General features: G+C 37.4%; 1 protein-coding gene across 3 annotated transcripts in view; it reads right to left on the bottom strand.

Moving 5' to 3' along the window:
* The window catches only part of LOC149197795 (protein ABIL1-like), a 181,546-nt gene that overhangs the window by 120,068 nt on the left and 43,313 nt on the right, over positions 1 to 18,165 (bottom strand). For 2 of the 3 annotated variants that reach the window (XR_016254789.1, XR_016254788.1), the window contains exon 9: positions 9,681 to 9,918. Coding sequence is in view for 1 of the 3 variants with exons in the window: in XM_089405974.1 (XP_089262100.1) it covers positions 9,760 to 9,918 (159 nt within the window). In the remaining 2 variants the exon portion in view is untranslated. Of the gene's footprint in view, positions 1 to 9,419; positions 9,919 to 18,165 lie in introns of those variants that run through there. The other variant, XM_089405974.1, reaches the window with a different exon arrangement.

Raw genomic sequence — 18,165 nt, 5'->3', positions numbered from 1 at the left:
AGAAGACATTGATTATGATGAGACATTTGCACCTAAAGCTAAGTATACAACTATACGATCGTTGGTCTCATTGGCAGCATCGATGGGATGGAACATCCATCAAATGGATGTTAAGACAACATTCCTAAATGGCATTATCGATGAAGAAGTCTCTATAGAACAATCCTTTGGGATTTTAAGTGAATGATAGAGAGACCCATGTCTTCAAGCTGAAGAAGGCACTTCATGGCCTTAAGAAAGCACCAAGGGCTTGGTATGATAGAATGGACACATATCTGCAAAGATTGGGCTTCTCGAAGAGTTTTGCCGATTAGAATCTCTATATTAGGGTTGTGAAGGATGAACCAATAATCATTATTTCATATGTGGATGATCGTCTCATGACATGTGTAGAAAGTCGTATTCAAGAGTGAAAAAAACAATTGGCAGCAGAATTCGATATGAAGGATCTAGGGTTGATGCATTATTACTTGGGGTTGGAAGTTTGGCAAGGACCTGATGAAATATATCTAGGTCAAGGAAAATATGTGATTAAGATGTTGCAAAGGTTTGACATGATGGATTGCAAGCCTATGACAACCCCTATGATTACAAATTCGAAGAGGCTAAGAGGTTTTGATTCAAGCCCTGTGGATTCGACAAAGTATAGACAATTGGTTGGCTCTCTGATGTATTTGGTGAATACTCGACTAGACATTTGTTTTGCAATGAATATTCTCAGTCAGTTCCAGGTAGAGCCCAAGCATGACCATTGGATAGCAACCAAGCATATACTGAGATATCTATGAGGAACAATCCACTATTGCCTTAAGTATGATAGAAAGAATGATGTCCACTTGATTGGATTTACAGATTCTGATTGGGGAGGCAGTGAGATGGATGGGAGAAGCACTATTGGAGGATATTTTAGTTTGGGATCCTCTATGATATCTTGGATGAGTAGAAAGCAAGAGTCAATTTCTTTGAGTAGCATTGAGGTTGAATATATTGCAGCATGTGAAATAAGCAGAGAAGTTGTCCAGTTGAGGAAGTTGTTTTCATACTTGTTTGAAGGACTGGCGGACCCTATTGTTATACATTGTGATAACACCAATTGTATAAGATTTTCTAAAGACCCAATGTTCCATGGAAAGACAAAGCACATAAATAACAATTATCATTACATACGAAAGTTGGTGCAAGATGGAGTTGCAGCTACAGTATATCTCCACCAATGAGCAGGTAGTTGACATTTTGACAAAATCTCTTCCTAATAAGAAGCGTGTGTATTTGAGAGACAAGTGTGGATTGGTTGATATATCTTCTCTAGTTAAGAGGGAGAGATAGACACATCATTCATGTCTTCAATTAGTGAAGAAAGAATGGAGGATTGAAGCATCTAGTTTCTAATACTCTTTGAGAATGAGGTAGGGAATCTAATAGGTAAGAGTAGTCGAAGAGGAAATTCCTTGAGGATGTGTTATTCTAAGACAGGAAATGTCCTAGAAGAACATACCTTTTGAACACCCATGTGGGATATGTACCTTGAGAAACAATGATGATGGTGTTCATCAGTGATTGGTCTTGCCAGCGTTGTGCTCTGATCTTGTGGAGAGATAGAGTTGTTAGTCAATGCCTTGCTATGTGACAATGTTGATGGGCATGATGCAAAGAGATACGCTGAAATGATAGCTTATGAGATGGATTACCAATCTGACTCTTCTTATAAGATCTCTTTAGTTTTAGAATGTGCATATACGATTATGAATACCTCCCTAGTTAAGAGGGAGTGTTGAAATGTGTAACTAGGTTCGGACTTCATCAATATGAAATGTACTCTTGCTTCTTGTATATTGTAAAAAGAAAGAAAAATTATTATTGTTATTTTTTTGTAGCGTGGGTTTCATGCTCAAGGTCTTTTATTTATAGGTCAAGCACCCATTGAGTGCTTCTAGGGTTTATCCTAGTGACAAGAAGTCAATAGTCATTGGCATATGAAGAAGACCCCATTGGGCACATTGTAACATGTCAAAAGAAATATTTTTGTATTTAAAAGTGTCAAAATAACCTCCAAGACCAAGTCAGCCTCGCAAGTACAGTTTGTGGGTTTGTGGGTTTTCCTCTCAGGTGGAGAGGTTTTGGCTCTGGCTTGTAGCCTACATCCTATGTTCTTGTGTATTGTTGATCTTCTTGCTTTGGTAATTGTTTGATGATAAGAATAACATAATAATAAGAGAAGAAGTTAATAATCAATAAAAAAGTAAAAAATACATCACAAGCAATTATCAAGTTTAAGAAAAATCATCCTAATTGTAGCCCTTAGATTTCTCAACACGTTTCACTGTTTCAAGGGAAGAATGCTCATTTTCCCCTTGATGATCATAATTGTCATTCAATCCATCTCATAGTATCATTTGTCAAAGTGCATACTCATGGTTGAAGGAAGATATCATGATTGTAGTTGTTATTCATTGTAATGTTGCCATGGCTAGAACAAAGCTCATGATATCGAGTTTTCTTCTTTTGTCAAATGTGTGATCCTAATGTGAGTCAAATAATTTTGACGGGCTTGTGGTGTATGTATTTTAACTTGCAACATCATTAATAAGAAGTTCTTCATTTTGGAATAGATTCTTTATGCATTCCTTTGTTGGTAATAATGGCTAACCAATACTCCAATCATGTCTGCATGTGTGTTTTCATATTAGCTTTATGTTGATGAACTAATTTGTGGTGATTTCTTATATGTTTGCTTTGATCTTTGTTTTCTTTCTTCCATGCTAATGCTAGTAACCTATTGTGAACTATTGCAGTTCAAATCTAGCACATTCTTACTTCATGTGTCGAATGGTTTTGGCTAACCGATTCCTATTTAAGGTGCACTTCTTCTTCTTGTTTTGTTGCCATACTCTTGCACATTTCTTTGCAAGTTTGTCACTTGTGGGTTGATTTATTCCTCATTTTCAAGCATTTCACTCTTGATCTCATACTAACCACTCTTCATTTGAACAACCAAGAGTAAAATAGTCATGGTGGCAGTCGGGCCCACATACCAGATGGGGCTCTTATACCAAACGGTGTGGGGTCTAATTAGGACTTCACACCGAGGAGACCCCCTAACTGTTGGCAGTATATATTTCCCATCAACACGACCCTTGTTGTCTCCCTTGGCTCCTTGTTGTCAGCTAGTCGTGACCCAGATACCTAAGGAGACTTCCCTTGGCTTGCTTGATGCCCTGAGTCAATGCATTGTAGGTTCATATCCAGCTACAGGCATCCTGCTAACCCAGCACCACAGATTGCCAATGTTGTCCTTTGTCCCATCCTTGATGCCTCACTTGCCCTAAAGGATGATCCACTACTACAGTAGGGTTATTTCCAACCTTGGGTTGACCTCAGAAAGGTTACATGTTGCCACAATAAGACCCTTCCCAACCCTTGCTAGCTTAGAAGGTTGTTTTACTGCCTTAGGGAAATCAGTGTAGCCCTCGCTACCTCTGCCACTAAATTCCCATCCTTTGCTTGTCTAAGAAAATGACACTACCTTAGAGGTTGATTCGTTGCCTTAGGACAATCTGTCTAGCTCTCGTCGCCTCAGAATGATCCAATCAACCTCTACTGCCTCAAAATTGAAACTACCACCCTTAGCTTTGCCCCAAGAAGAAGATATGTTGCCTTAGACATAATTGCTTCTAATACGCGTAGCCTCAGACTCAATATTTTTGTCGCACGTGCCTCATAAATGTAGTTTGTTGCCATAGGAAAACTGCCCTAAAAAGGATCCCCTAACTCACATTTGGCCTCAAAATGATATGCTGCCATAGATAAATACCTTAGAAAGGATCCGGTGTTTCATATTTGGCCTTAGAATAATATGTTGTCACATACAAATGCCCTGGAAAGTATCGAATACCATAGATAAAACCTCAGAAACCCTTGCTACCCAGAATTGTTGCCTCAAAAAATTATGCGAAACAGAGTTCAGTCATGTAGTAAAAGAGAAAGGTGGATTGGGTAGGGTGGAATCTTTCACCACCGAAACCAACCAGAGAAAAAGGGGTCTTAAAACCCTCCAAGAGTCTCAATGCAAAAATTAGAAAGATCAACAATCCATGATGATCAAAATGAATCTCCTCCCTCCTTTTTATAGATTTCCTTCGAGGTTTTTTCCCTCCTAATTTTAATTTAAGTGGCTCACAAGTTTCCCTCCATTTGCCCCAAATTTGACTTCTATTGTAAGTTTCCCTCCATTTACCCCAAATTATCTAATGTTACCCCAATAACATCAAATAATGGGTTTCCCCCTTTACAAATGACTATAGCCTATGGGGTTAGATAGGCTACTACGTCCTCCCTTGGGCAATTTAATTAGAAGAGGACATTACATTTGCCTTACTTATGAACATATGCCAAAGAGGAGCTAGAGCTCAAGAGCTGGGAAGGATCTTGAAACACTCAAGGTGAAAAACTATATCAAGATTCTTCATAATAATATAGATTTCTTGATTTCTGCCCCATTTCATGTTATTTAATGCATACTGCTAAAGGATTTGGATTATCTTGAATAGGATACACTAGATCTGACATATCTCTAATCACATCTTGCTTGGAAGAAGTAGATTGATGTTTCTTACAGGTGCTCGGAGTTGAGGATGGATCTCTAAGAGGTCGGAGCAAGATGTTCGTCCCCAATATCAGTTAGGATCATCATCAAAAGCCAAGATTAAGGTATGCTACTCACCCTACCAATATTATTTCTTGATTGCTACGAGATTAGGAAATCAAATCTAGGGAAAATATGTGAATAGCCTATACAAGTTTTGTCACAAACCTTGGGTAGATCTATGGAGAAATCCAATTGTCTGGAGGGGAATTTTCTCACAACGATTGGACAATTGCATATGAGTTAGATTTGACTTCTTCTCGCATTCATAAGGATTTTAATTTATGTTTCCTTCTCACATTCACAAGGCTTTTCATGTATCTTGTCTAAAAAAGGTTTTTGGGCAAACTATGACAATGCAAACAAAAATTTTAAATTAGGTAAAGAAAGGAAGTTGATTCTTACACTAGAAAAAGTTGTAGATTGACATTCTCTATCTCTTTGGAATAGAAACATTATGGAGTACCTAATCGTGTGGAAGAATATGCCTCTAGAAGAAGCTACAAGGAACAAAGAGCGGTTCATGAAAAAACTCCTTCAATTACAAGCTTTGAAGGCAAATCCTTTTTGATGGAGATTGAATATGTCAAGGCCCTCGCAATCATCATTATTAATTTATTAGTTGGGATTAAGTTAGCTTAGTGGCAATTTACATCATGCTCACTTAATCTCATATTAATTATAAAGGAGATTCATTTGTATATGCATCTTGTCATGCACATTGGATTCATTGTCAAATGAGATTTTGGCCTCAAAGTGGATTGTTATTTATTGACTTTTTATCACTCTAAATGCATGGAGTTTCTTATTCTTGTTATTCATATGCTATTTGTGGAGTTTGGTCCATAACATTATGGTTGTCTTCCTTTTAGATTTGTATGGTGTTCATCATTTAGGAAAATATTTAATTGAAGTGGGAATTGTCATGAGCAAAATTCCTACTGATACTTTGCAAATTGCCCCCTCAAGGTAAGGGAATGCAAAACTGAAAGTCACTCACACCAATTGTGTATGTTGTGATCAAGATTCATTTGTTTGTTTGTATGCTTAACAGTTATATTCCATAACCTAATTGACAATGTATGCAAGAGAAATTCATCATAGCTATTGTTGTGGAGCATAAATTCCACTGTGTGCATTGCTTTGATCATATCATACTATAAATATGGGCTATTACCTCATCAAACTCTCCCCTGGGTTGCATTGTAGATGTATAAGCATATTATTAGTTGAATGGCATACACAAGACTTGTAATCAAAATTCTTCTTAGAAGTCTAGCCTACCAAGTATCTCCACTCTATAATCTCTTTATGTATGTTGTAATGCAATTTAATACAACAGTTAAGAGTTGGATATGTCTATGGTGCTCTAGACATCTACTTTACCTCTGGATTTGGTAATGTATTTTTATGAAATTATGCATTTTTTTTGCTCCAAGTTGCTTCCACTATAACTACAAGCCTCCGCAGTTTTGTGTAGAACATGTCTATAGCGTTGTAGTCATTTACTTGTTTTGGTAAATGTCTTTTTATAGAATTATGCATCTCTTTTGCTTCCAATTACTCTCACTATAACCTAACTTTGTGCTAATCCCATCACACCTAGAAGCACAAAAGCACAAATCTTGTTTCCTTTATTTAATAACCATACGAGACTAGTATCAACCATGGTACAAAACTTCGTTCTTGTGTTTTCTTCAAATAGTGGGACTTAGAAAACTTTATAATTGAATTGTGCAACTAATAAGAAATTATATTAAATCCCATAATATAAATACCACACCTTTAGTGAGCCTACCCCATCTCACCACACATCACTAGCAACTTAGTTTATTCTTAACAAAGAGAGACATCTCGTGAAAGTGTTTGATAGCAACAACCCAAACTACAACTTCATGGTTTCATAGCAAAATGGTTGATGTTTGGGATTATTAGGCCACAACAATAATACCTACCAATTAAAGTGAACCCAAACATCAAAAGATACCTGAGCAAGTCTTTTAAGATTTCTCCCATAATATTGACTTCAAAGGAAAGCAATCCTACATTCCATTAAGACTTGTTTGTATCAAACAATTTTGTACATTCAACTAATGTTTATGTTATATTTATACACTTCAATAGTATCTCCAACTTAATATTTAAGATTGTATAAGATAAATTAGAAATTAGTAAAAATATTTGTACATCAAAAATATTTTACCTGCCTCCATATATGACTAGCAAACTGAATAAAGCATTACAATATGTCACTTATACAAAGGACGTGTTCCATAATTACATTGATGCTTCCTAAAAATAACATGGGCTTTATAGGCCTAATATCAATCAAATTTGTTTCTATTGTCAACAATATCATGCCCTAAAAATTAAAACGCAAAACAGTTCCTTTTCACTCATTAATACAACATTGTCTTGTTGACCAAAGTTGCATTGAGGGGCACAGAGAATATGGAGTTAATAGGCAAGTTGTGGGTTGTTTAATGTTTCTGAGATTAGATTTCATTTTTCCTTTCACCCTTGTGAATGTCAACTTAGTAGTTCGAAGTAGCACAACTCCACTGTAGCCAAAATTGCATGTCTATATACATATATACATATATAGACATAGAAACTACTTTCTTACACTAGTATATAGACATGCAATTTTGGCTACAGTGGAGTTGTGCTACTTCGAACTACTAAGTTGACATTCACAAGGGTGAAAGGAAAAATGAAATCTAATCTCAGAAACATATATATCCTCCGTCCAAGAATTGATGGGTTCCAGATGCACAGTAATTAAACCAAAAACGGCATATTAAAAGAATTTGTTAATGTAAATTGTTGCACCACCAGATTATCTAAGCTCTAATGATGGACAGAAAAGTTGTAAATTAAATGACTCGAAGTAAAGTTGCCTAAACATTTGAGAGCAATTGTGCATAGGTTGTTTGAAGAGGTGAAAATCAAAATTAGAACTTCAGCAGGCATTTCTGAAAGTTTTAGAAGCAATGTCGGGGTCAAGCAAGGTTGCCCACTGTCTCCTACCCTTTTTGGTTTATATATCGACAAGCTTGAGGAGTGGTTAAATTCGCAAGGGGGTGATGGTATCTATTTGGGCAAGTTTGTTATAAGGCTTCTTTTGTATGCAGATGACCTTATTCTGATTGTAAATTGGCTCTCGGTTTGCAAGAGCACTTACTATCCCTTGAGCATTTTTGTAGAAGTGTGGGGATGCAAGTCAATATCAGCAAAACGAAAGTAGTGGTTTTCTCTAAGAAAAAACAACATAAGTTCTACTTTGAAGGCAACATTCTAGAAGAAGTTGCGGATTACAAATACCTCGGAATTGACTTCAACAAAAATCTAAGCTGGAATGGTTGTAGAAAGAAAAGAAATTTGGGGGGTTGGAAAGCATTTTATGCTTTTCAAAATAGGTGTAGAGACGCAAAGTTATGGGACTGGAAAACCACTCAAACTCTTTTTGGGCTTCTAGTGATTCTGGTGATTCTCTATGGTTGTGAACTATGGGCCAGCAGTACATCCGACATGCAGTGAAGACAAATTGAGAAAATTCAGAAGCATTTGATTACAAACAAATTTAAGATTAAAAGTGCAGTTCCTTATGTTATCTTGTTAAGTGAAACAAGCACTGCTCCTATTGAAGCAATTGCTATGGTGCGAGTCTTAAGGTATTTAAAAAAACATGAGCAAATGAAGGAGGGTAGATGGCCTAAGGTTGTCTTTAATGATAGATTGTGCAAAAGCAAAAAAACTTGGATGCAACAAAATAACAAATGGTTTAGTAAATGGGGTATTTGCTTGAACGCGTGTTCCATAAACAGCAAAGAGATAAAAGCTTTTGTTATGGAAAAGTTCCACAAGCGTACTTGGGATAAGGAGCTAAGAAGAAAGAAAATTTACTATATTGAAGTGTTTAATCTCACTCATAGTCATCAACCAAAAGCATACATAGAGGCCAATATCTCTTGGAGGGCCAAAATTCTTATTGCTTAGTTAAGGACTAATTCTTATCAACTCCGTTGTGAAACAGGGCGCTGTAAAAGGCCAAAGGAAGTGTGGGAGGAAAGAGTATGCATTTTTTGTTCTTCCGGAAAAGTGGAAACAGAAAAACATTTCATTTTAGAATGTGAGGCCTTCAAAGACAACAGTAAAAGTTATGTAGATATATTGGCAGCTAGCTCTTGGGATAATCTATTTAGCGAGGGGTTTGTCGAGAAGCTGGGAGCATTTATTTTGAAGCTTCAAAGAAAAAGGGCCGAATACATCAAGCGGATGAAGAAGCAATCTGTCTCATAGGCTATCTTTAGCCTCATGGACGTTAAAATAATTTCTTTCTTTCTTTCTATAAGGAGAATAATCTTCAATAGACAAGCCAATATGGTACCCAAAAAATAAAATCAAAGAAACCAGAACTTGTTGCACTCTTGAAAGTAAAAATTACGCAATTCAAGAAGCCTGGTTTCAAATATTACATCATAGAAACATGCTAGTGATAAAAGTTTCATTTTTGAAGATTGAGTAGACATCATGGTAATACAATAAAACGACAAACAAACATTGAGAATCAAATTGAGCTGACTAAGGGTCAAGGACGGACTAAATTTCAAGCCTGCTATTTAAACCGATGATTTACACACAAGTTCCATTTCTAAGATACATTTCTGGCTTTCTCCTACAAAGATATTCACTGGTTCGTCAAAGTTCAGAAAGGAAGGAAGAAACATAATTTTGAATAAGACATCTACTCTTTTCTGCTTTCAAGAATACATACTTGGAAAAAATAAGAGATTTTGATTTCTTGAAAGGAAATAAAAAAAATCCAAGTACGAATTTAATTGTACAACTATGATCTCTGCTTGAACAGTCAGTAAAATCTGGGGAAATAATCACCAGACTATAGCTTATCCAACAGTCCATCGGATTATTATGAAAGGGCGGTTCGAAAATGCATCCATCCAATAATTATTTTCTAAGAGGAAATATCCCAACTTAAAAACAACAGAATTCTATACAAAATTTATTGGATACTTACACAGGTTCAGCGGACCTATACAGCGCACATTTGATTCATTTTAAACGAGTGTGAGTGTAGTCAGGTTTACATAGAACATTTACAATGCGAGAGCTGATTTCTGCTTCATTGATTTGTGCCGACTAAACAGACTTGACAGCATACTCTTGCTTCGTGTTGGTGGTCGACGAATCATGGCTTGACTTTTATCATCAAGTGACATAAGCTTTGATAACTTTTTGTTGTTTTCTTGAGGAGCCTGCATGCATATCAAGTACAAATATCAAAAAATAGAAAATGATACCTTCCAGGAAAATTTGCACAATGGAGCTATGTCACTAATACAAATACCACTATTTGGTTTTTTCTCTTCCAACAAATGGGGATAAATATCGGTGCTGCCCGTACAATACTTTACAATGCATGCAGAGAAATTTATCCAACATGTGCATCCACAAATTCATCATATTATAGTCTTTTTTCCATAAGTTTATATGTTGAAAAATCACAACAACAGCAGAAAAGCACTAAACCTATAATAAAAAAGTGCAAAAAGGGGAAAGGAAACTTCTAAAAAAAAAGATTCTGAAATTAAGATTATAACAGTGGCATATAAGGCTGGTTGATCTCCATGGAAAGTACTGTTGAAAATGCATATCCAACCATATTAATTCGTGCATTAACTTGCTTAAACATCGGGAATGACATCCGCAATCATCCATTTTCTATTCATATTAATTCTGGAATCTTACGTCTCTACTTCATCCGAGAAACATAGACTATATATCTTAACTTTGTGTGAGCATGGATGAAATTGAAGATGCATTTTTTAAATTTGAAAAATTAAAATTAAAATTAACATATATATATATATATAAAGAGCAACTGAGTTTTGTTTCCTCAAGAAGAGACTTTTCTGGAATCTTCCAGTGTCATCATGGCAAGAGGGGCTGCGTTTGGAGGGAAGCTGCTTACATTAACTTGTATTTCACTGACAAGGACTATTAATATGACATGAAACTTACTGGCAAGGAATTCTGACATTGCATAAATTCTGCCAACGTGGACTAATGACATGATATAAAATCAGACATTAAGATTCCTTTTTTTACTCCTAACAAATTTTAGAATTGATACTTCCCCTTGGTCATTTCTATTGCAATCAACGAGCTCCACTTCTCTATCTTGAAGGTTTGATGATTTAATATTATATGATTGGCTCTAGCATGAAAATGTCTATTTTTTGCAGGCTGGGTGCAACTTAGATAATCACAAAACATAGGAGCAAGCTTTTTCTGCTTTATTTGCAGGTCCTCTACAGTTCTTCTAAGCCATCCACGCTCTTACAATTAGGAGTTGCATAGCACTAGCCACCTTCAAGAGACCATGTTTTCAGATCTAACTCAAAACATTCAGGCTGAGATTCTCCTTTTCTGAACTTCAATGATCTTTAAAGAGTTCTCATCAATATGTTGGTGAAACATATTCACACCACGAAAACAGATCCACAATCTTAGCTAAGTTTGGCACTCACCCTCTCTTCACCTCATTGATTTTCCACATTGTGATCATACATAGGATTCAATGCATGGTTTGTGATTCTCGTTCAATCTGCAATAGTTTGTTTGTGTCTAGCTCCAACATTCAATGCAGCTTGCTAGACAAGGCTTTGGATTTAGTTGGTACGCCAATTGAATTTATCTTCTCCACCAACTAAATCTTGACATTAAGAAGCCCCCCTCTGGACTTTCGTATTGATGCTCCAAATCTCACCAAAGGGGATGTTGATAGAGTTATTTGTGAGGAGGCCAATAAAGCCCATTTTAAAGTGACATGGCACACGCCAAAGGAATCCCTAACAACACAACTTCTCCACTACTACCACTTCTACCTGCATTTTCAAGGTTATCCACGGCTTAGAGCATGCCATGTTGTGACTACCATGAATCTTGGGGTTCCCTTTAGTGTAGCTTCATCTCTAATCCCATCAACTCAATGTGAAAACAACTCATCATGATTTGAGAAAGCATTGCATTTATAGACTTTGTAATTGGAAACCCAAGTTGATGAACATTTCATTGTCAAATACCCTCTTTATTAGGAGTGCTATCACCCAAAATCACACAACGAAGCCCACCACTAACTTTGTTCAAGAACCATTCAAATGATCAATTAGGGAAGGTGTTTGTCACTAACATGGTCTCTCCAACTTCTAGGTCAGTGCTTTTCTGACCTAAGGGAGTACTCCATATAAAAAATTTCAGATATATTGTCACATTTGTTCAAAAGAAGCAAACGTTTACATAAGATTTTCACTAAATTCTTATACGAATTGTCTGTGCCTTCCATTGGGCATAGATTCTAAATACTTAAAACACTATTATAGGAGAAGCAAAGGGGAGGTTAATGTAATATAATCAGGGGATTTTTTTTTTGTGCCCTACACCTCTTTTTCAACAGTTAGGTTATCAATACAATTCTTCAGACAGTAATCAAAAAGTGTAACCCTAACAACAGAATGGTGATTATATAAAAATTATCATCAACAGCGTAATTCAACAGTCCATCAAATTCCAGATTCACTCTTAACAATGCTTTGCAACATTCAATAATACAAGCTATATGAAACCTCATTTATCTACAGACAGTTATTTAAATAAAAACCTATGTGTAAATATCCATGTTGACATCCTGACTTTGACTCAAATCTGACTACTGTCTATACACGACACTTATACAGGGACCCGTGCTTGTTTTGAGAACGTCGATCTGTGGGACCAAACTGAAAAATCTGCCTCGCCACTGTCTCAGGATACTCGAGTCACCTTTGGCCTTTGTCTGTCATTTGACATATATTTGCGCTGCAATTGATCAACAAAAGAATGCTTTGGGTTCCAATGTGGGGCTACATTGGAGTGATGCACAAATGGGTTTGTAGAATTATCTCGTTTCCACCTAATGCCTTATGGGGATCTGTTTGAGGCTTGTCTCCCCAAGAGCAGATTGTAATTACCACGATCTGTGTCAGAAAACCCTATCCAGATTTTGCAGACCTTCAAGAGTTTCCCCAGAAAGCCTAACTATAAATCGGATTTTCACAAACTCGAAACCACATACTATTGTGATCCAAGCACGACTTCTTCACGATTCCAAAACGATCGAAGAGAAATGGCCTCCGCTACATCTCGAGTGACGTCTTCTGCTCAGAATCACCGGGTCGATTTCCACAGGCAACTCGTTGCCTTTCAATGGTAATCTGTGCCCATATAGAATAGTCGTTTTCAATTTAATTCTACTCCAGGAACACTACGCGGGATGGCACGATCGCTTCAGTGATTAAATCTTGCAAGTTGCACACAAATTACTCCATGTCGCCACAGAGAATAATTGACCAGAACATGGATCACCAATGTCTGTCGCTGCCCACAAGATCATTCTATGCGGCCACAGATGGTAGTTGGACAGCTTCGAAAAATTGACTTGAATGCTGACTATTGAATTACCCAATACCGGTTTTAGATGAGTTATGAAAGACATTCTACCACTATCAGTAACTTGCAGTACTTCAGATACCAGTTTCGGAGGATTTACGCACCTATCTAGAATAATGCTCAATTTCCTTGTCTTCAGGATATTCACTACTTCAGTCAGAACAAAATCAACACAAGAGAATTCGTTGTCTAGAAATAATCCTTGGGCCCAAAAACAGAAAAGTCAATTTAGCAAGAATTTTGCTTTTCCTTCGAAAGATTCTTGTGCCAAAACAGAGTAAAGGCACAAAATATAGTAAAGGAAGATAGAAGGGGTCAACTAGGGTGGAATTTTTCACCACCGAAATTGACAAAAGAAAAGAAGTCTTAAAACCCTCAAAGCTGATGCTCAAGAAACAAATGATATGATCCACACTTGAAGCTCTAAAATGAATTCAACCCTCTTATATTTATAGTTTCCTAGAGGGATCTCTTCTTAATTGATTAAGTAAACTTTACTCCAAGCCCCAACTTTGGGTTTCTTTGCCCAACTGCCCCAAAACTTGCCCAACGGTGGGAAAATTGGGACTTTTCCCCTTTATGGAGGACTATAGCCTATGGGAATGGATAGGCTATTTCGTCTTGTAGGCAATTCATTTCCCATGAACATTCAGTTCCCCCTTCCTGACATTGCTTGTCCTCAAGTAATGATAGCTTTTGTTGCTGCCCGAACTGTTATTGTTGTTGTCCCGCAACCTTGCCAAACTCTACTTGCAATTCTTCATTAGTGGGAACTTCCCTTGAATTTAGAGGGTGCTGAATGGAAACCATTTCCTGAGTTCCCAAAGGACTATCGATGCATTGATTTGCTCGACTTTGCTTCTTGCACTATCTTGCATAGTATCATACCCTTTAGAACTCATTTCGCTCCTTTGTCTAGATCCTAAGGGGCCCAGTATAGCTGCCAATCCACGATTTGGCCTTTTCTGTGCCTGTACTCCATTTATTGGACCAACTTTATCTATAATCTCTGGAGCTTCCTCCAGGGCCGCACAGTTGGGCTCCAAGAGCTTACAATCAGATGTGCTTGCACCATTCTGAACCAATTTCCCAAAATTAGAAAGCTTTGCAGGCTTAATCAATTGTGAATTATTTTCTTGTTTTGAAGCTTCCATTTTATTCTCTATGTTTACAACTGTAGGTCTCTCAGAAGAGCAACCTTCCATTGACAAAGGTTGTTGGGATTGCTCTTCCAGTGATTGACAAACCAGATTACCTTTAGTTTCATTTACGATTGCCTGACTGCCCTTTACAAATTCACATTTCTTACTGAAAAGCAATGAATTAGAGGCTCAACCAATTACAGTAGAAGCCAGGCTGGCCTTCTTGATTGGAGTTGTTCCAACAACAAAGGTATCAGCAGCTGAACTTGAGGATTCTATGAACTCTTCCTGTTTCTGTTCAATAAGATTCCCTGTTTGTTCACTAGACATATTTTCATGATTATCAGATTTGATAGAAACTGAATCTATTCCCTCATTCAGAACCTCTCTTGTACCCTGAGCTTTATTACTACTAGAAAGTGCACCTACTGTCACTTCCAGCTGTGATGAATTCTCACATGGAGACTCAACTTTCGCATCCAACCCCTCAACATATGAAACATTCTTGGCATTCACTGCATCTGCAATATCGACTGATGCCAGCAAAGGTTGGTTGTAAGTGTCTGATATCTCTTTTAGTCCATTTGCTCCCTTCCTAGAAACTTGTTTTAGTGGGTTTGGAGAAATTTCAACTACCTTATTTCTCATTTCCCTGACTTGTTTTATAACATCAAGAACAGTAGCAGGGTTCCCCTTAACAAAAGGATGTCCGTCGTTGACAAATACACGCAGGTCATCTGTGGTACAAGGGATCCTCTTAGCAATTTGTAGCAGTACTTTGTTTGGTAATATATAGCCAGTGTTTTCATCTTCCACACAGGTTATGTTATCCCTCCATTCATATAAGCCAGTGGCAACAGAAAACTGCTCTTGACTGAGGTTGTCTTCCTACAATTGTAAATATGGCGCTTCTGCCAGGGGTTCTTTTTCATAGAGCTGCAAGCATATATCATGCCTGTGTTCATAAACCTCAAAAAGTGGAGCCTCCCTACTCTCCAAAGGCATGGACTTTAATATTTGTTGCATTATGTTATGGATATATAGAAGATAATGAGTATCTTCTCTCGTATACTTCAACATTTCTGAAGGTGGTTGCTGTAAAAGCCAATTATAAATCTGGTAATCTTTATCAGCAGTGATATCACAGAAGTGTTGTAGTAGAGACTTCAGGCTATTTCGCTCCAATTGCAATACTCTTAGGGTCTGGCCTGTATCAAATAAGTTACATATGACAATTCCAAAGTCACGTTGCAACCATAGTATATCTCGATCTGCTACATGCATCCTAGATTGCACGTTGGGCCTTCCCTATGTTTTTTTATTCAACACATTAGGAGAATGCTTTGTCAACATTTTGACTTGACCACTAGGCTTTACTTGCACTTTTCGATCCAACATTTTAGAAGATCTTGTCTCTAAGTTGACTTTCTTTTGCAACTTCAGCAGATCTTGTTCATGTTTCAGCTGATTCTGTTTAGTCAAGTCACAAGCTTGACAGAGCCAATTAGATTTCTGTGGACTTGGTAGGGAAATAGGTGCTTAACACCCTATATGTGATGAAAATTCTATGACTTTGTGAATCACATCTGAAAACTTGTCAAGCCCAACACGCTTGCTTGCTTCTTGGACATCACGCAAGGACCTCCCATTCTCAAGAATTATGAAATCACTAGCATGCCTTGTACTACTGGCATGTTCCTCAAACTTGCAGATACTGACAATTTGTCTTCCTTTGGAAATGTACCAACTACATAATATCCCTTATCCCTTTATCACTCCTGTGAGCTTTACCCTTTCTGTGTAGACTATATATCGAACAAAACATCATTCAAGTAACCTAGTTGAAATCAGAAGTTTAACAGTTGACAAAACCCTATCCAAAACTATTTTCTCTGGCATTTTAGTTTTGAGCTTTATTTTAGTGGAGTTCCACAATGGCATGGTTTTGGATACAGAAACATTTCTTGGCAAACTTTCTAGTGGAGCTGCCACTTTTGAAGAAGATGCATCCAATTTGCAATTTTGGGGATGCCCCTGTTTAACACTAGGAGGGGAAGTATTATCAATGAGTGATGCAGAGGTTATTGTGGTTTGAGTTTGATCTATGTGTGGGCTTTCAGGGTTTTTAATTTGTATTGCCGAAATATCCTTGTCCATTTTAACACATGCATCCTCAAAATCATCAGCAACCACCTTTGAAGACAGTGTTTCTTGACCATGTTTCATTCCTACTCCATACCCAGAGTTTGAAGCAAATATTTGCAAATCATTTTCATGCTTCCTTTCTTTCTTTGCTAGATCCTCACAGGCACTTGTCTGCTTCTTGTATAGCCACAACCAAACATTGGAATGTGCCTTTGCTTCAGTTTCTCTTATGCTCTGCTTTCCTGGCTTAGGCTTATCGTCAATGTCGCTTGATTTGTTTTCTTGCAGCTAGCCCAAAAATCATTCCATTTACCTGCCTTCTGTTGTCTGCCCTCATTTTTCAATGCCAATGTTTGATCAGACTTGGAGGTTACAGTTGTGGCAGCTATTATATTTTGCTAAGTGGGTTGCCCAAATGTGCCCTGCCCAGAAGCTGGAGTTGATGTCCTACAAAAACCACCAAAAGCGGTTAGTTGTCCCTGACCAAAACAACCAAAAGAAAATGCACCCTTTGTCTAGGCATGATTTGGTGATTGAAGCCTGTTGAACAGGGAAGGAATTGATTGTACGAGGCTTGCTGGCTTGCTCTGCGACATCATTGCTGATGTGCTGTTAGGGAACAAGTTGTCAAAAACAGGAGTGCTTGGGCCAAAATTTGGTGTTGAAGATTGAATCATTCCAAATGGCTTAGTACTTCTAAGGGGCAAGCTCCTGTCATTAGATTTGGAAGATTGATTTCTTTTATTCTTTGCCTCCAACTTCTTCAATTCCTCAAAAGCCCTTTTGTTCCAGTATTGCAATTCTTTCATGGTTTCTGCGTGCTGCCTTTCCAACTGCCTCCAAGGTTCTGCATACTCCTCACCGAGTGTTGTTTCCCAACTGTAATATCCCAGTTTATAATTTTCCTAAATTTCTCGGGAAATTGTTTAAAAGTTTCTACCATAAATTTCTCTAAGCAATTGTAAAACAGGAACCGTGAAATTGCGGCAAAAATAAAATAACATTTCCAAATAAAAATCCAGAAATGCCACAATTGCAAATAACACAAGAAATGGAGAATTGAGCAGCTTTATTTATTTACTGGACCAATTACATACAAAGCTCTCGATAGAAATAGCTGCAGTGAAGGCCACAAAAGCTCTGCTGCAATAATAAATTGGGCCTCCAAAATAGAACTGGAAATCAATAACACCTGTGAATTTTCTACAAGCATGCAAACCCGGAAATTACTCAAACTGGTAACTCACACTGCTTATAAACTTAGTTACTACTATTGGAGGTGAACTATGATTTATACGCTCAAATCTGCTCCAAAAATTCTACAAAATTAATCAGAGGCTTCTCTCACCCAAATCTGCCAAACTCAGAAAAATCTTGGGTTAATCCCACCTGACCTGAAAAGCCCCAAAAAATGCGAATTACCCAGAAAATACTATTGTTACTGTTGCTGCTAGTGGTGAAGAACTGGAATTTTTTCCTTCGAAACTGCTCAGAGATTTTTGAAAATGTAACCCAGAGCTTCTCACACCAAACCCATAAAAACCTAGAAATGGTTTGGTGTAACTCCAAGCCAAGATCAAGCCCATCAAATGGTGTGAATTACCCAATTTACCAATAAAACGCATTGTTGAAGGAATGTTGATTTACAGCCTGAATACTGCCCGGAAAATTTTGAAATTTTAACCATAGACTCCTCTCACAAAACCCAGAAAAAAACCCGGAAAAAAC

The sequence above is a fragment of the Pinus tabuliformis genome, chromosome 2_2, assembly GCF_031772625.1.
Source record: "Pinus tabuliformis cultivar Carrire ecotype Pingquan chromosome 2_2, CPIR1, whole genome shotgun sequence".
Taxonomy (NCBI): Eukaryota; Viridiplantae; Streptophyta; class Pinopsida; order Pinales; family Pinaceae; genus Pinus; species Pinus tabuliformis.
This window is presented reverse-complemented; position numbering and strand designations above follow the sequence as displayed.